Genomic DNA, 19,382 nt, shown 5'->3' with positions numbered 1-19,382 from the left:
GCATTCGGGTGCCGCAACGTCGACGAGGTGCCCGAAGACACGAGACACTAATGAGGTGCCACATAAGCACTTCTCGGAGGCTGCTGCCTAAAGCCCGCAAACAGCACTCGGAAGCTCAACGTGAACGAAAATGCGCACTCGCGATTGCGCAGAGTGACAGCTGTTCGGCACATGAGGAATCTGCTAATCTTCGGTTTCCTGCACACAGGCGCCGTGTTGAGGCACGTTGGCCTTTTTAGAGACAAACTCTGACTTTTTTGGGACCGAATGCGAAAAACTGCGATGGTAACGTCTCATGCACCCTGTAACCTGATTAGCTGTCCACTGTAGTAACCGCTGTCCCTGAAGGGGTTAAAGACTACTACAAATTGTTTTTTAGGCTACTTAGTGTTATGTTTGCCAAAAAAAAAATCTAAATGTTCAAAAAGCTATCTATGCTTTTTCCGTTTGGTCCCATCAGCGCATGGTAGCCTCATCCCTCCCCTCCCTTGGAGAGCACCGGCCGCCCGAGGATTGCCGCCGCTCAAGCGCAAATCCGCAACTGCCAACCTTTCTTGCCGGAGAAACAATTGTTTGTTCGAGCGTCTTTCATAGGAGACATGATCAATGGCTGACTGTCTATCTCTCAGCATTGAGGCGGACGGTGCTCCTCAGGGAGTGGAAACCGGCATCCGGTGAATCCCAGTTATGGTGCGGCGGAAATTGTGTGGGAATGCGGGAGAGGCTGAAATTCTAATTGGACTTGAAGGGAAGGTTGAATGTTTTGTTTCCAAAGACGCAGGGACGCTCAAGGTTTCAATCTTGTTTTGTTTGGACTGACTTTTGTTCCCATGGTAACAATGTGACCTTCACAGCCACTGTGACGCTAATTTGTGCTAATGTGTCGCGTGGGCATTCCACCCCCCTTACGTGCCAACCAGCAGCCGCATCTGACCCGCCGGCGTTTCTCGACGTCTCCCGTCCTGCCGGCTGTTTTGATGCTCGGCTCGCATCTCGTGTGTAATTACGTTTGGCTAACAGGTGTTCGTGGCTGCCCGCAAATCTCCAGAAAAACACATACGCATAATTTTCTCCACGCTGGAATGTCAGTCATTCTCAGGATTGAGGATGGGGGCGTTGGGGTGGGGGCTGGTTCTTTGGCTGCTTTTGAAACCGAGTTTTATTTGAGAGGGACACGTTTCATTCATATGGACATGTTCATGAAGGTGAGTGCGTGTGGGGGTGCGGGGTTGTGGAGTCACTGCAGGTCATCGTCATCAAAAAGGTCCTCAAAGTCTATAGGCGGAAACAAGAAAGACAAAGTGGGAAGACAATGAGTTGAATGAATTTGGTGTTATAATATGCCAGTCAACCTTTGCGCACCCCCCCCCATCAAAAAAAAATCTTTCCTCGTCCTCAAAGTTTTATTTTAGGTGCTCTCTTCACAAAAACAAGCTGCAAATTAGATTGAGTAAATGCTGTTATTGCAAGGAGGAGACGAGGGTGAGGACGAGGTCAGATGAGGCCTTCATAGGTTTAAAAAACAAAACAAAAACACATTAGACAGCAAGAAAGACAAGTTGAAGCGCCAAGGGGGCCAGCGTGATTTGCAGGGTAAATCTTACATGCGTACATTTTCACAATTTATTGTCAAATGTATTTGTTTGTATTTATTCTCCCTTTTTGTACAATTGTATTCATTTCTGCTAAAATCTAGTCAAGTAGAGGCTGCAAATCCACGCCATTTCCTATGAGCCACGATGCCAGTTCTCATCTCCCGAGCTAGTCGCGACTTAGCGTGTACAAGCGCCGTTTAACAAGCGCCATATGCGCTCGCTGGCGTGCACGCTAAATGCAGCTGAGTGGGAAGGCGCCGTGCTGCGTTTCCGCCATAAAGCATCGCTTTGTTTTAACAATCAGCGCTTTTCGCCCTGCTCCTGTGCTGCGCAGCCTTGTTTTGAGCCGGTGGCCAAGCACCGCGGGAAACAAAACACATTAACTGAGTTTGTTACTTTTGGGGTTTTTGAAATGTCTTGTATGAGTGTGCCAAAGGTACGGAAATGTAACTTTTCAATCAACAGGAATACATTAAGTTGAACAGCTGGATGTATTTAGCATTTTTTAAAATTTAGTTCTAATTTTACTACTCTGAACATAAAAAAGCTAGAGGAAAAAAAAATCGTATATTCCACTAAGGTTTTATTGAGGGAAATGCTAAATGGAGGCAACAAACATTCTTGATATACAAAACAGTGACAAATTGTTTCTTAAAGAACAGATGGAGCCAGACTTTGCCGAATCCTGCCATATATTATATATCTTACACAAAATTGACTTTTTAAAATGCATGCCACGTGTTGGAACGTTTACCATTGAAGAAGTCCAAGTGAACTGCCTTCTCATTAGCAGCCAGGTCCATCAGAAGGCCGCTGCTGCCTCCTGCCTGCAGGCATACGACAGTGCAGCGCATTAAAATCTTTTCAACAGTTTCACTATTCAAACACTTAAATCGAGCAATTTGTGATTTTAAAAAGGACTATATTGATGTTAGTGTCACAAAGATATGTAGCGAATTCATTCGTAGTAAGTACTAGATAACCGAGTGAAACGATTACAACGCAGGCAGCGGCAGGTATCCTTTGGCTAGCAAGCTAACCAGCTTTAGCCGTGTTTATTTCAAAACAAAAACAGGCGAACAAACCTCATCCAGATCCACATACGGTCCTGCTCCTTCCGGAAACATCTCGTCCACGGCAGGCTTCATTTTTTTCAATAGCAGTCTTTTTGACTAACTTGAGTTGACTGACTCTATCAGGTTGTGCTGGGTGCTAGGAGCAAAACAAAGCACGTCCGACGCTGAAATGTCCTCGGCTTCAAACTCGATCCTCTGTCGACGACCTTTTCGAAATGGACTTTCGCCATTTTGTATTTTAATGCTACTGTTACTATGTACTGTATTTTTTTACATACTGTACCAAAAATATATGCCTGGTTCTTTTAACTTGAATAACAGTGTTCAACAAATGTTGCTGGAACAAAAAAAGCGCGTGTGACGTGAAAATGTGCTCGGCTTCAAACCAGTTTCTGTCCAAAAAAAAATCCGAAGCGAACCGTTGCCATCATTAATAAATATTTTAAAAAATAAAACATGGAATTTTGTTATTATTGAAGGTATTTCTACTCACAAATAACATGTTTTTAAAATATATTCATTGAAATTGTCCAAAATACATGTTTCTGGTTACCCCCCCCCCCCTTTCATAACTTCCCAAATAATTGTTTCATTTCAATCATGAATAACTCACATTAAATTTAATGCGGAACAGAATAATCAAAAAAGTCAACAGAATTGAAACACCGTGGATTTATTTTAAATTAATTACATGAAAGCGTCATGCAAAAAAATGCTACTATAACTACAGTAAAACCTACATCTCTCTATACAAGTATGGCTGTGCTACAATTACTTTAGTAATTTCTTTGCCTTTTTCTAAAACTTCTCGGGTCTCCCAGTCCATCTTGGCCCCTCAGTGCTCATGTCCGGCGATGCTGTCGTAGCCCAGGGTGTCCCCCAGTTGCTGGTGGGCAAAGAACGCCCGCGCCATCTCGTTGATGTGGTTGTAGGCCCCAATGGACCTGAAGTACTCCACATAGTTCCAGAAGTCCGAGGTGGAGTATGGCCAGTACGGGACAGCTGGGGGTTCATCGTACGGCACTGAAGACGAAGAAGGCCACATGTTCAATGTTTATTTTTTGTCTTCATTTTTATCAAGCTGCAAATAATATTAAGACCTATATCATAGAATAGTTATATTTGTGCTTTACCCCCCTCTGGAATGACTCTGGCCTCTGTGGAGCAGGAGAGAGAGAGAGTGGAGAAAGATAAACATTTAGCAAGCATTCCAAGTATTGCCACACACAAAGACAGTATTCAGCCCGGACAGACTTTTAGGGGACCTGCGAGCTTCTCCAAATAATGTTGCTGACCACTGACAAGACACACACACACACACACACTCAAAGTGAAGGAATTCAACACACTGCAGACAGAAGTGTCTTTGTGCCCCCCCACCCAAAAAAAAACATCATTATTGATGCATTGATTGGTGCATATCAAACTTACTGTATCATTGCACTTTTGTACAAACTCCACATCCATTTTGACAATAATAAAAAGCCAAGTGAGTCTCACATACTTACCGCTGACGTGGAAGACAAAGACACAAAGTATAACAGTGACGCAAAGCAAACTCTTCATCTCGCTGCCTTGAAATAAACACAAACACAATTAAAGTCAGACTGGAATGTTTGTTCGAGATCAGAACGCATTTTAGCACCCAACGCACATTACGAGTTTTCAAATGTCCTTTCAGTAAAAGTATGAATGTTTTTTTTTTTTGTAATGTACCTGTTAAGGAGTGTTGCTGTTGATCTGCTGTTTGGCGTTGGTCTTCTGCTGCACGGCTAGTGACTGAGGGGAGTAAGAAGAACACCACCTCCCATGCAAACACGCACACACACGCCTCCAAATGCCCACTTGTGGAATTGGATGTACTGCATGCACATTAAACTGTTTGTGCACATACATACATACATATACTCATACAGTGAGGACAACATATAACATTTTTCAAACTCACATAGTATTTATTTTAATCATAGGTAGGCTACTCTCTAGTACAAAATGTAGCATAAATACTATTATACACCATATTATTATTCAATTATTGGTTGATTTTCCCCTTTTAATAAGAAGCAGCTCAATGAATTTGAAATCAATCACAAAAGAGGGGTGATGTATAAAAGCTAGCTTAGCGTTAGCATGTCACATGTACAACATGCCTGTATTGTCGTATGCTGCTCTGTGTGCGTTAATTGTTGGAAGGACATGTGACGGCATGCTAAAAAGGCCTATTAAGCCAAATGATTAAGATATTCTGTCGTTAGCATGTAGCGGTGACGTGCTCGTCGTCCTTGCAACCCGTCTGGTCAGTGGCGGTCATCCGAAAGAGGTCCACGCCCTCAGTCAATAACAGGTCCTGAGCATAGCGCACAGTCTCGGGCGGCAGGAAGCGCGAGCGGCCCAGGATCCAAGCGTACTCGACGTGGAATATGCGCAGGATGTCGGTGCACGAGTAGACCACGGCTACACTGGTGTAGTCCGTGCTCAGGATCCAATAGGGACTGTAGGGTGTGACTGCGGACAGAGGCAGACACAAATTATTATTATGACTCAGTAACCTTTCGCAAGGCAGTGAATCGCAACTGGGCTGCGAAAGGTTGACTTAGAAGATGTTTAATCTAAGAAGACTTCATCAGGTCATGCAACGAGGCTTTGTTAGGACCGACCAGAAACCAGACCATTCCAGTTCCAGGTGATTCAATGCCCTGAGAAAGAAATGATCTGGACGACTGAGAATATCCCCAAGCAAAATCCGTTCTCCTTCATGCTTCACATTAGCCGGTAGCTAGCTTAGCCGCTTAGTTGGAAAAGCTCTAATTTGGAGCCACCAAACAAGGAACCAATGGTAACCTGATGAGTTGGAAAGACAGGGCAAGCATGCTAATTTTGGTGAAATGCACATATTTGTCTTTCTATTTTATTAACTAGGTGGCCTGGTAGCGTTAGGTATGATAGCCAGCTAGCTAGCTAGCTAGATAGAAAAGCTACTATGATTCAACTCAGAACTTAGGCAGCAAATGACGACATAAACAAAAAGTAGCATTTTATATTTTGGCAGGTTTTCTTCAACTGCTATGATGCTAGCATGTGAGCTAAGCCGGTGACTAGCTAGGGACAAGCTAACTCATACGGAAATGAAATGAAGCACAGTAAGTGGTTCCAGTGGCCATATAAGTCAACCACAAACCACTGAAATTCCAAGGTATAGTTTAAAAAAAAAAAAGAAAACAAAAATAAAGTGTCTCTATCACAGGGCCATTCTCCGTGAAAATCAGAAGCATGTGATGATGTCCTCACAGGATCTATTTAAGCAGGACAGTGATGACCACTGAGAGACTACGAGACCAGACTGCACATGACCAAACAGGCCTCCATTGTCAACACTAACAAGAAAACCCCAAAAAAGCGGATTGTGCGTTTTTGTTATTGCGTGTCTTTTGTCATCACACACGAGGTCCACCACGATTGAATTTAGACAGCAACAATGCTCTTCTGTATTATTTAGAAATGACTTACAGTAGGAGAAGCTGACTCCAATTCGGGCCGGGTTTCTCAGGTCCGGGACCACTGCTGTGCCCTCTGCTGTCCGTACTTTTTCTTTACTACAAACACACACGAAAGCAAAATTGCTCAATGGACGATCACAAAATAATTGTCTGAATGAATTTTGTTACGAAGAACGGTGGATAACCAAAGAAGTTAAGGAAATTTCGGAACAAATTTAGTTCTGAGGTATTTTATCTTTGCCACTAGAAGACTTTGCTTTGTGGGATAGTACTTTTAATATGGTTCCTTGGATCTACGGATGAAAGAAAGACAATTCTGTACTCACTAGAACTGAGAGTTTAACACTCGGATGGTTCCATCCGGTCGTATGGCGTAGTTGGCCTCGATGCACTTCCCCCTCGCGAAGCTGGCGGGCAGTTTGGCGATCTCGTACCACCTCCCCAAATACTGACATCCGCAATGACAGGAGAAGGCGGTGTTAGTGACGGCCAGGTGAGCGGTGACGCCATCCTCGTTACCTTTTGGAGCTGGAAGTTAGGCTGCACCTTGGGGATGGGACAGGCCCCCCAGCGGTACGTCTGTGCCGAGGTCAGAGGAGACAATAACGCCAGGAGGACGCACAACACCAACATGCTTCTTTCCCAAGGATAGAAACCGAGATGGATAAGAAGCTGTGTAAAAAAAAAAAAATGGACACCTGCAATTGTTTTCCTGAACATGTGCAGTGCCATCTCTGATGCTACCTTCTAAAGATGGAGAAGTGATGGTAACGTGCACATAAAACCTACTTGGGAAAATTCTCCTGTGTGGTCTCTTGAACTCGGACTAAACTTGCACAATATCGGCATTCCGCAATTCTCTTCCACACAAACACATCGATGTATCTGCGATGCCACATTGTTCTTCACGTGTACATTGTTTGCTTGTCAACAACCAACTGGTTAAGCAGGTTGAACAAGTTGTGTAACGTGAGCGGGAGCTGCCTTACATGATAATGACAATTGTTCTCTACAAATCTGCACATTTATCATTCATACATCATATTTACAATCTCTTTTTAAGATACAATACTTCGACTTAACTTTACTGCTTATTGTCTTCAATATTACTGTTTATACACGCGCATACAGGCGCGTAGTTTAAATACAATGATTTTCAAAGAAGGTAAGCATAATTTTGAAAATATTTAATTCATTCATTCATTCATTCAAGGAAAATATTTAAAATAGCATATAATTCTTATCATAGGCGGGGTGCGAGCCGCTTACCTTGATGACATCAAATCCTGACCCTCCGGGCTGACTTCTCCTCGGCGTCTGAATGGTAACTTGGCTGTGCGGTCGCGTTGATTACGTCACTAGTAGACGTTAATAGGACATTCCGGGATCGTCTTCATTGCTTTCCCGGCGCACACTTTGTTTCTATCAAATTCAAGTTACTCAAGGATAACGTCGTAAATAACGACATGTCCAGCTTCTGCCCTGGATGTCACAAACATTCACATATCGATTACAACATCGTTTGAACCTACTTAAAAAATATTTTCGCGTCACCAATGGCAACTGCAACGCTACCGTGAAATGTATTTGCGTCGTAAAAAATTGTGCTTCGAAACGAAATCGACGAGGACTTACGCACGTTGATGACGTCAGAATAATTTTTTTTTCGATTTTAATCGAGGAAATGTATTTAATGGTCAATGTAGTTTTTTTAAGTAGTGCACTCGCCAGCCGTGTACTAAAGAGAGACACACGACTCATAGTATTTAAGATGATTTATTTCCAGTGTTCTTCGAGGGGGGGTGGGGGGGGGGGAAACATTGCACTGACGTCAGTGCCAACACATGCAACCGCTTCACGTCTCCGGAGAAACTTGACGGGTGAAGAAATAAACTGGAGTTTAACCTGTTGGAATGCTCACCTTCAAAATTCTTCTTAAACACAACTGCTCGTAGAAAGAGTCACAAAATGGGGGAAAAAAGAGGCACTATTTTCCATTTTGGGGTGAAAAACAGATATAAAATGTCCATTTGGGACAATAACTAGACAGAGATTGTAAATAGAAAAAAAATGACCATACACAAAAGTATTACATACTCGTACGTCATCATCATTACTTTTCATTTTATTTGATAAAATTACAATATATTTGTCAAGCTAATCTCTGGCTGTTGCGTCTGTGCGGCAAAAACAAACCCAACAAATGAGGCATTCCCACAGCACGCTCCCTGCGTGTACCATGTGAACAAGGTACATTTTTTTTTCTGATGTGGGATTAAGGCTCCAGTTTTAGCCACTGATGGACCAACAAGTGCATCCCAATAGTTATGCCTACACATTATGTCTTCAAGTACATTGAATCCCCGATTATTCGCGGTTTAAAAATTGCAAATATGATTTTTCCCGAGCAACAAAAAATACTTAAGCGCCATCTAGTGGCATAGACGTATATTGCGTTCGTAGAAACAAATATTCATTTAGATAATAGTGCTTTGTCGACATCTTGTGGGAACTATAGGTAATTGCAATTATTTATTTATTTATTCTTTTTTTTACAAATTACCTGCAGATTTCGTGCCATTTGTGGTACTGTTTGGTCTCCCCGCCCCCAAAGGTTTAGCAATCACAAATTCCCCCGTTTGGAGATTTTTGGGTGAGGACCTGTCCATCTGCCATGCTTACCATGACAATTTTGATGTGGCATCTCAGTCCCAGAGAACTTTGTAGAAGTGAAGAAGGGGGGCGATGTATTCAGACAGACAATTGCTCCGCCCCAGGAGAAAAGTAGTGCTTTTCTGCCATCTTGTGGCATCTATAGGCAATTACAAATCTTTTTGGGTAGTACCCATCCCCCTGCAAATATTGGGAGGAACACCGTTCACTGCGACTTGCGTTACTCCAAGTATGAAAGTTGTACATTCTTCTAAAGATAAAAATAATAATGGAAGGGAGAGTGCAGGGGAGGTTGAGTTCCAGTCTGGCCAGCGATGCGCATTATCCATTGTGCCAGTCACAAAGATGGCAACTATACATGTTATTTACACATAAACTTTGTAAAAAAAATAACTAAACAAAAAAATTACTGTGCAGCTCAGAGTGCACGTTCGTACGATAACACATTCATCCTGGCCTTGGGTTGGAGGCGGGGACGGGGGAGTGGGGGGGGGCGAGGGGTCAGAGGTACTGGTAGAAGCGTGAGCGCACCACATGCGCCCCCGACAGTTTGTGAGGGTGCGCGTCGTCTCCGAGCGGCGACTTGCTTTTGCCGTTCGGGGCTACGGCATCCTGGGGGTCGACGTTCTCTGGGACGGCCATGGGCGCCGCCTCGATGTTCGGCGGCGACGGCGGCATAGCTTGGCCGCCTCCTACTGGGCCGGATTCTCCCGGGGTGCCGTCGCCACCGCCCCGTCGGCTGCGCTCTCCGCCGAGCCAGTCACGGATGCTAAAGTCCTGTGAGGCCCGTCGAGGTTTCAACCGGTCCAGCAGCGATGGCTCAGCTGTGCGGTCGGCGCCGCCTTGCTCCCGCCAGTCGTGCATGGCTGCCAGCTCGGGAAAATCCCTCTGGCCTCCCATGGTGTGGCGCCGCCGAATGTTATTCTTGCGTCGGCCGTCGGAGGCGCGGCTCTTTGGAAGGATCATGTCGTCGGAGGAGGCGCGCAGCCTGACCATGAGGCGCTCGGTGATCTTGAGGTGCCAGGCTGGCGGTTCCGGGCGCTCCGACTCGCTGCGAGACGACGAGCTGAGGCTGCCGGTGGACCGGCCCTTCTTCATCACCTCCAGGACCCGCGCCAGCCGCGTGCTGGCTTCCGCGCGGCCCTCGCCACCCGCCGCCTCTGCCGACGACTCGCTGTCCGTCTTGTTCCGCAGCGAACGGCGGCGAGAAAGCGTGTCGCATTCCATCATCTTCTGTGTGGGGAAGAGACGCCGCCCCTCCATCTTGTTTCTGCCGCCCTCGCCGTCCTTCTCGAGGCAAGGTGTCGACTGGCTACCGGCGCCCGGCACAAAGACCGGGAAGTCGCTCTCGCTGTCCGTTTCCATGGGCCGGCCCTCACTGACCAGCTCGCTGCGCTCGTCGTCCGCCTCCTCGCCGCCCTGCAGCTCGGGGCTCAGCACCAGGGACTCGGCGCCGGTCAGGAAGGTGATGGACGATGTGGTGGAGTAGTCCGAGGTGATGGAGCTCACGTCCACCTCGGCGGAGGCTCCCGCTTTCGACGCTTTCGGCTTCACCGACGCTCCGGAGTCAAGGGTACCGAGGTCCGATGACGGCGGGTCGGAGGAGGAGGCCTTTCCTCGAGGGACGCTTCGGCAGCCGGTGTCCGGGGAGGGGTGCCTCAAATCCCTCTTGGCTTTGGGTGTCGACTCAACACTTCTGCCGTTCTCCTGGTCTTTCTTGGTGCCCGCTTTGGCCTTGACGCCGCTTCGGACGTCCCCTTCGAGGTCCCCCTTCTGCCCGGGAAGTTCCTTCTTGGGGAAAACCGCATCCAGGTCGTCATCTGAGCTGCTGGGTTGCATTTTCTCCTTGGATTTCTTTCTTTTGCGACTGGCTACAGCAAAGATGGAGGAGACCAGGAGCTCTCGGCTGGATTGGTCCTTCCCTGAGCCCCAGGAACCCTGCGCACACGACATATCTGATCAACACGCATGCAATCGGCGCGCTTTTCAGGCCTGTAAACAGCCATCTGTACTGCAACCTACCTTTTACGCTCACTTCACAGCACTAAGCCTACTTGTCACTCTCCTGGCTTTGCACTCCCTTGCCTACCTTGTGCGGCTCTGAATTTGCACCTCCTCTTACTTCTCATTCTCCGTACCGTCTCACTTACATTTAAAAAAAAAAAACGACAACAAAAACGCTTGAGTGACACAAAATTAGCGATGAGTCATTTGTGTAATGTTTTGACACGCTTGAAAAAGAAAAATAGTACAAACAGCTTGTGCTGATGCACGATGCAGTATGCCATAAACTGTCTTTTTAGATGACGTTGGCTGTTCCTAATGAAGTGTCCCGTGGTGCCAATGTCCTCATCTTCACTACCCTCCTGTCATCATATACTTGCGCAGGAAGTCACCACTCACCTTTGACTTGGCCGAGTCACTGGTGGGAGAATCTGCGGGAGAAAACAGGACAAAACAAAAAAACATTAGGAGGGCATACTGGAATATAATTGTGGTAGTGTAAGAGAAGAAGCAAGTTGATGGGAGTGATGGGAGCGCGCACGATGGCGTGAGACACAAGCGTGAGCACGCACACGCACACACACACACACACACACACACACACACACACGCAGCTCATGCCGGAGACTCCAAAAAAGTGTGACAGGGAGAGAGAGCGCCCCCTGGTGTGAGACAAGTCGAAGCACGTGAAGGCAAAATCAAGCGCAGAGCGTGAAAAGTGTACGAGGTGCGGAATGGACAAAAAGTACGAAAACATGTTGCGCTAATTTTTATCACCCACGTATTTGCCTTTGCGCAGACTTTCTCGGGTGTTTGGACAGCAACAATAACCCCTCCCCAAAAATAAAAACACATAAAACTATATCTAGCTCTCTATCTAGCTAGCTAGGTCGTTAGTTAGCTCTATAAACTACTGACATTACCCTCAAATTACCGTTGTCATTTAGGGCAGGAAGGGTAAAATTGTCAAAATTCTATCTATCTATCTATCTATCTATCTATCTATCTATCTATCTATCTATCTATCTATCTATCTATCTATCTATCTATCTATCTATCTATCTATCTATCTATCTATCTATCTATCTATCTATCTATCTATCTATCTATCTATCTATCTATCTATCTATCTATCTATCTATCTATCTATCTATCTATCTACCCACACATCCATCCATCCATCCATCCGGCTAGCTAGCTAGCTAGCTAGCTAGCTATAAAACGACTGACATTACCCTCAAATATAAATATTGTCATTTCGGGCAGGAACTGAAAAATGGTCAAAATACAGTCCGGTGTTTATTGTTGTGGTCTCGTCGTTTTTTTTCCCTCCAGAGCTACATACATCTACCTCTACAGATGATGCGGCCAATACACAAATCCCTCCCTGGAAAGCTCACACACAACAATGTAAACAAGTTGCCATGATAACAGTGATGTGATGTGGTGGGGGTCACAGAGGGGCCCATCCCTATGAGAAGAGAGGACACCACACGGGACAGGAAGTGTCGGAGGGTGTAGGGTATGGGGGTATCCGGGGAGGGGGGCGGGGGGAGCCTCGAATGGGTCCTGGTGTCCACCTCACGTGCTCGTGGGTTTATGTATTGAAACGTGCGCATAATGTGCCCCTCTGCACCCCCTGCAGTATAAGATGACGGTAAGACGGTCGGGTGCACACGGAGACCATACCGTGCCATCTCCCCTGCGGGCCAGCTATGAAACAGTGAGGAGAGACAGCGGAGAGCCGTTTTCAGACAGTCGCAGCGGGTAAATGCTGACAGAATACCCACCACAGGGGATGCTGTACTGTACCGTGTAGCTGCTTTCTTTTTGGGGGGGGTTTTCGCCCCTCGCGCTTTTTTTTTCTGTTACCCCTTTTTTTTTCGTGCCGTCTTAAAAGAACTGCGGGTTCCGGCAGACTAGGCAGCTACACCGCGGGCAACAATCCTCCTTCTTCCTACAGTTCCAGCTGTCCATCACGGACATTATAGAGTCCATCAGTGACATCACGGCGTGATAGACTCCGCCCACTTGGCCTGTGTCAAGATCAGTATGTGTGAATGGTGGGAAAGCCTTTAGGACACCCGACAGAGCTTCACTAGTAGAGACAGAGGGATCGAGAAGTGGCCTTTTGACTGGGAACACTGCAAACAACATTAGTCACAACAGCAGCAGCAGCAGCAGCTCAACAGAAGCAAACCTCCCAAAACAAATCAAGAAGCCGCAATTTATCACATCTCGCCACTGTCAGATGCTAATAAATTGAACGCCACACAGGCCCGCCCACGCTGCAAACGCAGAGGGTTCCCAACTTTCGGTGAACCAAGGCACAGTTTGCACATGCTATCAAACAAAAATGTCTTCAAAAGTATATATTGCGGTGCCAGCGGACCCATCAGAGGGAAAAGGTTCATTAGTTGGCGCCATTGCGACGGGGCGGCGCCCTTACCCGATACTTCGCCCTGCGACGTGCCCGTGCGACCGATGTTGGTGAGCAGGTGGTCGATGTTGGGGACCGGCTGCGACTCCACGGCGCTCTCCTCGTGCGAAACCGTCTGCGGCGAGAAGAAGAGTCAACTAAAACCGACACGTGATTTCACCAGGTTTGTACACGAAAGGCGCCCGGGTGACTTTGGGCAGCAGGAAAATAATCGACTATTGCAAAACTGAAACGATATGGTGGGTTTCGAATACAGAATCTCTTGGCTATGAGGCAGACAATGCAACCACTGCAGCACTGCGCTGCCCAGATTTTCATGATCTAGATAAGAATGAATAATGCTCACCACGGGATCTCCATTGCCTTCTTCAGTGAAGAACCAATGGTACTGCACAGTAACGAAAGCAGAATTTTTGAATAAACAAAATATAATAATTAAAAAAAAAATTTTTTTGAGGTTGGGAGGCAGTTTACTCACATTCTGAATGAGGGTCTCAACGATTTTATACTGGTCAGGCATGTGCGTAACCATGTGGGTCATGTTGTCCTCTGTGGTACGCACCAGGGTGGGACCAAACACGATGGCCAGGTTCCTCGGTTCCATCTAGAAAAACGAGCGTCTTATTATTTATTTATCTGGTAGAAGAAACGGAAGAAGAAGAAAAAAAAACATGCTTTGTTCTTCTCCGAGTTCTCCGCGACGGTTTTCAGATGAGCTGAGAGAAACTTGAGGGTTTCGTAGTGATGATCGGGCAGCTCGTGAAGCTGAAATAAGACAGAAGAAGACAGACAATCGATCGCTTCAGAATCCGGTGAAGCGAGATCTCGCCGGGGCGTTCGTTAGAAGTGAGCAAAAAGAACCCACCAGCCTCTTGAGAACTTTGAGCCTCTCCACGGGGTCTTCTATTCTATTGGCCTCGATAAAGTCCGCGTACCGATCTGCAGGTCCACATTAAAAAAAAAAAGAAAATAATAATAAAGTTACTTCCAAATGTGTCCACTAGAGGCCAGTAAAAGCATTCGAAAAGCGTCACACCGTTGGTGAAGAGCGGCTCAGGCAGCTTTCGAAAGAACGATTTGAGCAAACTGCTGATCACATTGAGATCCCGCCATTTCTGGAAAAAAAAAACCCACCACAGGGACAAATGAGCGATGGGAAAATAGAGCTAAAAATTGGTCAGCTCGCTAAGTAAGAAGTAAACATTCAAGGTGACGTACATCATCCTGGATATCGATGTCGTTCATGCCCTTGTTGTTGAGCTCCTCCTGCATGTTGGAGATGGCGGCGTTATTCCCCGGCACCCTGTAGATGCCCGTGTACTCCAGGCCTCGCTCCTCCACCAACTTGCAGCACACCTCCACGATCAGCGGCACAAACTACAAGCGGGCCAAATGAAACAAACCGTCTTTAAAACAATTAACTTTTTCAGGGAATACCAGGAAGGAAAATCAATGATGTGTGGAATGACGGAGGGATGATTCTGAGACCTTATTGTTCTGCGCTGGAGGACAGTCGTCCAGTCTCACTCCGAAGGTGACTCCAGGCGACGGTTTCCTCTCGAAAGGTTTCCTCATCAGGTTCGGGATGCCCTTCCTCCACGTGCCTTTGTCTTTGGGGGGGCTCGTGTCATCTGTCAGATTTTTGAATATTCAAAAGGTTTTATGAAACGGTATTAGGGAGTGTGTTGAAAGTTTCCTTCAAGAGGATTTGCGCTTTTATTTTGTCGTTAACGCTTATGAAAATTCTATTCTTGAAATGGAAGAATAGTCAATCAGGAGGGGGAAAAAAAATCAAACTTCATTTGAATATTGGCATTATCCTTGTCTATCGAAGGGGAAAAAGAATTGACCAAAATCAGATCTTGGATTATCGTTGAGGGGACATTTTATTTTAAACCCTTGTCGCGCAGCCCTAACATAATAACATCAAATGCCATTTTTTAACATAATCATCAAATGCCATTTTTTCACCCCAATTGTTCTCTGTTCCCTTCATTCAGCATGACTACGTTCACCAAAAATATCCAGCACAGTACAAATAACCACAGAGGGGGTATATCAATATCCCCTGATGCAACAAAAAAAACTGTTCGTTAAAAAGGACAGGTCAAAAAAATACTCCCATCTCCCACACTGCTGACCTTTGTGCGCATTCTTCTTCTCCTGCTCCGGCTTAGGCGAGTGCGGACTGGGAGTTTTGGCGTCTCCTTTGCCCCCCAGCAGGGTCTGGCGGATGCTCAGCGACTGCCGAGACGACCGGGGCGACGGCTCCGTCTTGCCGCCCGTCGGACTGTGGAAGAAACCAAACGTCCTCAGTCGGACCCATCTGGAGAACATCTGAGGAGAGCTCGTTCCTCTCCGATTGCTCAAATCCCCCCGACCCCCACCGTCTCTTACCTCATCAAGGTGTTGTATTCCCGGATCTTCCGGCTGATGAGGTCATGGCTGGTAAAGGCCGCGTTCTAAAAGAAGATAAGAACCAAGGATGAAGGTGCAAGCAGACGGAAACCGCCATTCCCCGCTGTCCGCTAATATATCGCTATGCTAACGTCCGTATTTTGGGAGGGCGTTAGATGTCAATCTTTGTTGCAATTTCAACAGCAGACCGCGCGGAGTTCTCATTCTCACCTCCTCGTCCAGGTCGCTGCTCTCCTGGATGACTCGGATCCAGGCCAGCATGTCCTCGCGGTCTTCGGCCTGAAACAGGTACTCGCAGTCGGACGTGGTGAGGCGCAGCACGTTCTTGCGCTTCGTGTCGCTGTAAGAGATGTCGATGAGGCAGGCCCGCACGCTGATGGGCAGCGGCTCGTCCGACGTCTGGCAGGTGGCGTGCGCCTGCCCCTCCTTCTTGTCCTTGTACAGGCACAGGTAGTGACCTCTCAGCACGGCGTACATCTGCTTCCAGGTGCGCATGCCGCCGCCCACGCGCTGCCAAAAGAGTTGGACACAATGATGTGAGAGGCTAAACTGTCGCTAGAGATGGTTCATCATGTGTTTGCTGCTCCACGTGCGGCAAAGTAGCACATCCATGCTAATTTCTGTTAGCCCATCAATGGTGTTACACATTATATGTTAGCATTAAGCTAGGGGACTTTGGGGGGGTGAAATGCTGTAGTTTTGTTGAACATTTTGGCTTATTCGGCTTAGGTTTTATGTGTCAGTGTTAGAGTCAACTTTAACTGGGAGTGACAAAAAGAGCTTCAACACACACACTGGGTCTCTTCAGAGAACAATGTGAGCGAGTTTTATTTTCGTATGATAGCGTACAGGTACCATTTGTTAAGGAATACTTGAAACAGAGTTTGTCTCAATACATTTTTTTAAACTTATTGACACCGAGTGAGACCATTTTTCATGACGTACCTTTCCCTTGTCAGTATTCAGCTGCTTGAAATGCAGCAGACCCTCCCGGGTGGCGTCGCAAAAAATGTCCGAAGAGGAATCCCTCCTGGATCCGGAATCCTCAGATGACCTGTCCATCGCCTGCAAGGAACAGAATTTCTCTTTTAGAGTCTGCAGGTATTGATTCCATCTTTGCTTGTGCTGATGGACAAGCTGGCCTCACCTTCCTGAGACCTTTAAGCCCGGCTATCAAGGATCTCCTACATGACGACAAAATGTCCAACCGTGAGCCTGAAATGTGTATTTTTTTTTTCTTTTTTTAATTCAGAATTTTCATCAGCGCTCACACTCACCCTCCGCCATCTTCCCGGTAGTTATCCAAGCCTTCGTCGTATGACAACGAACGCTCCGTTTTGCCCCCGGAGTCCGACTCGATGATGGTGAGCCTCAGGGAATCTGTTCGGAGCGTGACATCATTAACATTCAGTCAGTCAATCAGATTTGCCTCGTGAAAAAAAAAAACCCCAAAACTTTTGTGAGTAAACTCAATTGTCTGAATCAATACCGTGGTCGTGCGACATGTGGCGGCGCATAAGGGGTGACGTAGCGGTTGGGCTGGGTGGTATGGTGGTGATGACGGGCGTTGCGGAGATGACAGCCGAGGCCGGAATGTTGACCGTGTCCAGATCCATGCTCGGACTGGAGGGTTCATCTGAGGGCACACGCGTAACAGTACAGCCCTTCAAATATGGAGTCGGAGTCATCAAACACAACTAGCGTTAGCGTGCTCAGACACGGAATGAATGTGATCACCTATAAAGGGGATAGAGTCCAAGGAGTCATCCAGGTTTTTGGATGCACTCTTTTGCCGAGTGCCTCCCAGCCTCCTGAGATGCATCTCCCTGCAGCTATTAGTCCAACACGCCACGGCGTCCGCGGAACCAGCCTTGATCAAGGACGGCGACTTATAGCCCACGCCGCCTTGCTCGTCACAAACGGCAAAGACGTAAGACGGTGGACGCGCACGAGCAGCTGATGAGTTTTTGTCCTTTCTCAGGACGACGACCGTCGCGTCCAGTCCCTCGACACCTTCCGTCAGACCGCCGTTGGTCCGTACGGAGGGCTCGGCCTTGAGGTTCGCAGCTCCATTCGGGTTGGAAGACGAGACGGTGCCACTTTGTATCGGTCTCTGCGTGGGTGTTTTACACGAGGGACCCGAGCAAGACGAAGACCTGGCCACCAAACTGGCTTCGGACCTGCTCTCCGTCTTTAGACTGTCAGCCCGAGTCCTGAGCTGCAAGTGAGGAGGTGACGGGTAGCCTACGTGGTTTCCAGTGATGTGAGTTCTTTGGTCTTTCAGCGAGTCTGTGGTTTTAGTGGCAGATGATGCATCTGGGATGGAATTTTTAACAGGTAGCCGAGAGGGCCTCATCATGTTGCCGTCTGCCCTTAATGGGGGTTTGCTACACATTCGATCCGCCAAAGAGGAGTTTGATAATCCACTTCCTGTTCCGTCGGCGTCCTGTCCGGCGACACCGCGATTGAGATGAGGTAAAGCTCTTGAGGCTGCCCCCTGCCTGCTGGCTCGGGCTTCCTCCCCTTGGCAAAGCAGAAGACGGTCCTCCAAACCTGTCCGGTCTGCCGCGCCAAGACCTCGAGGCTCTCCGGGCTTCTGGCCCAGGAAGTCAAAAGAACACGCTCGAGATTTGGCCACGCCCACAGGGCTGGAGAACGGCAGAGCGTCTTGGGAAGCGCTCCGCGGCCAATTCCTGCTCCGCTCCGACCCTCCGAGCCTCTCCTGGGAGGCGCTTCGTAAAGGAGTGCCGTGGTTCCCGCCGTTCACCCCCCGGTCCGTCGACGTGCTCCTCCATCTGACCTGAGAGGCACTCAGTCCTCTCTGAACACTACACGGAGAGTACGAGCGCTGCTGACCGTAGGCGGAGCTGCAGTTGGCGGCTGCCCGCAAACTATCCAAGCGCTCTTGGATTGTGCGGCAGCCGTACGTGTGGAGCCTCTTGGCGTCGATGTAGTCCTTGTAGGTGGTGTAGTTCCTCCAGTCGATGTTCTGGTGTGGGGACGGCGAGGCTGTCGGCGAGGGCGAGTGGTGGCTGGCTTTGGGCGACAACGTGTCCGGTAAAGCGGTAGTGAGGGACGCTCGTACCGCGGATTTGTCGAGACGGCTCGGGCGAGGTTGTGTGCTCGGGGGCGGGGAGTGCACGGGGGTCGCTGCGGCACGAGAAGAAGGATGCTGCGACGGCGCACCTCCTAGAGGTGAAGAAACCAGAGGTATGGCTATAGGAGAACCTGAAGGACAGCATCGGTTTTCCTCAGTCCTCTGACCCGCCCGGGTCAACCGCGCAGGGGTTTCGGCCGCTGTCCTCGAGTTGTCCTTACAGGCGCAGACCGCCGTCTGAGGCGGTTGGGGTGAAGGGGGGACGGGAATTTCCACTCGGTAGCTCTTCTCTGTTGGCCCTCCTTGTCTTACTGCACCCTGAGCTGCCTCTCGGGGGGCGTTGGTACCTTCGTCGCTTGCCTCCGTCACCTTGCTAGCAGCTTTAATCTCTATCCGAGGGTAGCATATGGGAGGCGGCTCGGGGATGTTTTGGGCATTTCCGCTGTATGCCGCGTTTCCTTTAAGGTACGCGTCCTGAGAATACGCCTGCAAGAGAATATACGGGGCAGGATGTCACCGAACACCAGAGACAAGACGCTGTTGATGCCTTTCAAACGGTCTGGAGGTGAGTGACCTTTCCAG

The 19,382-nt window shown here is 47.9% G+C and overlaps 4 protein-coding genes across 7 annotated transcripts in view; all 4 read right to left on the bottom strand.

The window, feature by feature from the left end:
* Positions 1-1,141: 1,141 nt before the first annotated feature.
* cops9 (COP9 signalosome subunit 9) lies at positions 1,142-3,006 on the bottom strand. The gene is made up of 3 exons (XM_052054476.1): positions 2,681-3,006; positions 2,350-2,422; positions 1,142-1,275 (listed from the first exon to the last, which is right to left on the bottom strand). The coding sequence occupies exons 1-3, from the start codon at positions 2,741-2,743 to the stop codon at positions 1,238-1,240; spliced, it is 174 nt and encodes a 57-aa protein (XP_051910436.1). The 5' UTR covers positions 2,744-3,006; the 3' UTR covers positions 1,142-1,237.
* Positions 3,007-3,328: 322 nt separating this feature from the next.
* Positions 3,329-4,529, bottom strand: otos (otospiralin). Its single transcript, XM_052054475.1, has 4 exons — positions 4,388-4,529; positions 4,180-4,245; positions 3,805-3,828; positions 3,329-3,694 (listed from the first exon to the last, which is right to left on the bottom strand). Exons 2-4 carry the CDS (start codon positions 4,235-4,237, stop codon positions 3,507-3,509), a joined length of 270 nt encoding a protein of 89 aa, XP_051910435.1. The 5' UTR covers positions 4,238-4,245; positions 4,388-4,529; the 3' UTR covers positions 3,329-3,506.
* A 76-nt stretch (positions 4,530-4,605) lies between these two features.
* On the bottom strand, positions 4,606-7,744 carry apodb (apolipoprotein Db). The gene is made up of 5 exons (XM_052054473.1): positions 7,438-7,744; positions 6,688-6,840; positions 6,495-6,616; positions 6,179-6,264; positions 4,606-5,176 (listed from the first exon to the last, which is right to left on the bottom strand). Exons 2-5 carry the CDS (start codon positions 6,799-6,801, stop codon positions 4,923-4,925), a joined length of 576 nt encoding a protein of 191 aa, XP_051910433.1. The 5' UTR covers positions 6,802-6,840; positions 7,438-7,744; the 3' UTR covers positions 4,606-4,922.
* Positions 7,745-7,928: 184 nt separating this feature from the next.
* LOC127593190 (rho GTPase-activating protein 21-like) overlaps positions 7,929-19,382 on the bottom strand; it is a 48,668-nt gene continuing 37,214 nt past the window's right edge. For all 4 annotated transcript variants that reach the window (XM_052054460.1, XM_052054458.1, XM_052054459.1 and 1 more), the window contains 18 exons: positions 17,441-19,286; positions 17,193-17,339; positions 16,981-17,083; positions 16,851-16,887; positions 16,649-16,768; positions 15,914-16,213; positions 15,683-15,747; positions 15,427-15,575; positions 14,774-14,916; positions 14,504-14,662; positions 14,322-14,400; positions 14,151-14,224; positions 13,961-14,050; positions 13,764-13,889; positions 13,632-13,673; positions 13,295-13,400; positions 11,245-11,276; positions 7,929-10,779 (listed from right to left, as the gene is read on the bottom strand). In XM_052054460.1, the coding sequence (XP_051910420.1) occupies positions 9,343-10,779; positions 11,245-11,276; positions 13,295-13,400; positions 13,632-13,673; positions 13,764-13,889; positions 13,961-14,050; positions 14,151-14,224; positions 14,322-14,400; positions 14,504-14,662; positions 14,774-14,916; positions 15,427-15,575; positions 15,683-15,747; positions 15,914-16,213; positions 16,649-16,768; positions 16,851-16,887; positions 16,981-17,083; positions 17,193-17,339; positions 17,441-19,286 (5,055 nt within the window). In that variant the 3' untranslated portion in view covers positions 7,929-9,342. The remainder of the gene's footprint in view (positions 10,780-11,244; positions 11,277-13,294; positions 13,401-13,631; positions 13,674-13,763; positions 13,890-13,960; positions 14,051-14,150; positions 14,225-14,321; positions 14,401-14,503; positions 14,663-14,773; positions 14,917-15,426; positions 15,576-15,682; positions 15,748-15,913; positions 16,214-16,648; positions 16,769-16,850; positions 16,888-16,980; positions 17,084-17,192; positions 17,340-17,440; positions 19,287-19,382) is intronic.

The sequence above is a fragment of the Hippocampus zosterae genome, chromosome 20 (genome assembly GCF_025434085.1).
Source record: "Hippocampus zosterae strain Florida chromosome 20, ASM2543408v3, whole genome shotgun sequence".
NCBI lineage: Eukaryota > Metazoa > Chordata > Actinopteri > Syngnathiformes > Syngnathidae > Hippocampus > Hippocampus zosterae.
The sequence above is the reverse complement of the archived record's forward strand: the minus strand, read 5'-3'. Positions and strand labels throughout refer to the sequence as shown.

What these genes read in the sequence shown, in the direction of transcription:
- cops9 (XM_052054476.1), bottom strand. Translation starts at nt 2,743, where the DNA reads ATGAAGCCTGCCGTGGACGAGATGTTTCCGGAAGGAGCAGGACCGTAT. An exon ending in CGTATGTGGATCTGGATGAG is followed by an intron (nt 2,423 to 2,680) that starts GTTTGTTCGCCT and finishes GTATGCCTGCAG; the next exon opens with GCAGGAGGCAGCAGCGGCCT. An exon ending in TCACTTGGACTTCTTCAATG is followed by an intron (nt 1,276 to 2,349) that starts GTAAACGTTCCA and finishes TTCCGCCTATAG; the next exon opens with ACTTTGAGGACCTTTTTGAT.
- otos (XM_052054475.1), bottom strand. Translation starts at nt 4,237, where the DNA reads ATGAAGAGTTTGCTTTGCGTCACTGTTATACTTTGTGTCTTTGTCTTC. An exon ending in CTTTGTCTTCCACGTCAGCG is followed by an intron (nt 3,829 to 4,179) that starts GTAAGTATGTGA and finishes CCTGCTCCACAG; the next exon opens with AGGCCAGAGTCATTCCAGAG. An exon ending in CAGAGTCATTCCAGAGGGGG is followed by an intron (nt 3,695 to 3,804) that starts GTAAAGCACAAA and finishes CTTCGTCTTCAG; the next exon opens with TGCCGTACGATGAACCCCCA.
- apodb (XM_052054473.1), bottom strand. Translation starts at nt 6,801, where the DNA reads ATGTTGGTGTTGTGCGTCCTCCTGGCGTTATTGTCTCCTCTGACCTCG. An exon ending in CTAACTTCCAGCTCCAAAAG is followed by an intron (nt 6,617 to 6,687) that starts GTAACGAGGATG and finishes TGCGGATGTCAG; the next exon opens with TATTTGGGGAGGTGGTACGA. An exon ending in TGGAGTCAGCTTCTCCTACT is followed by an intron (nt 5,177 to 6,178) that starts GTAAGTCATTTC and finishes CTCTGTCCGCAG; the next exon opens with TCACACCCTACAGTCCCTAT.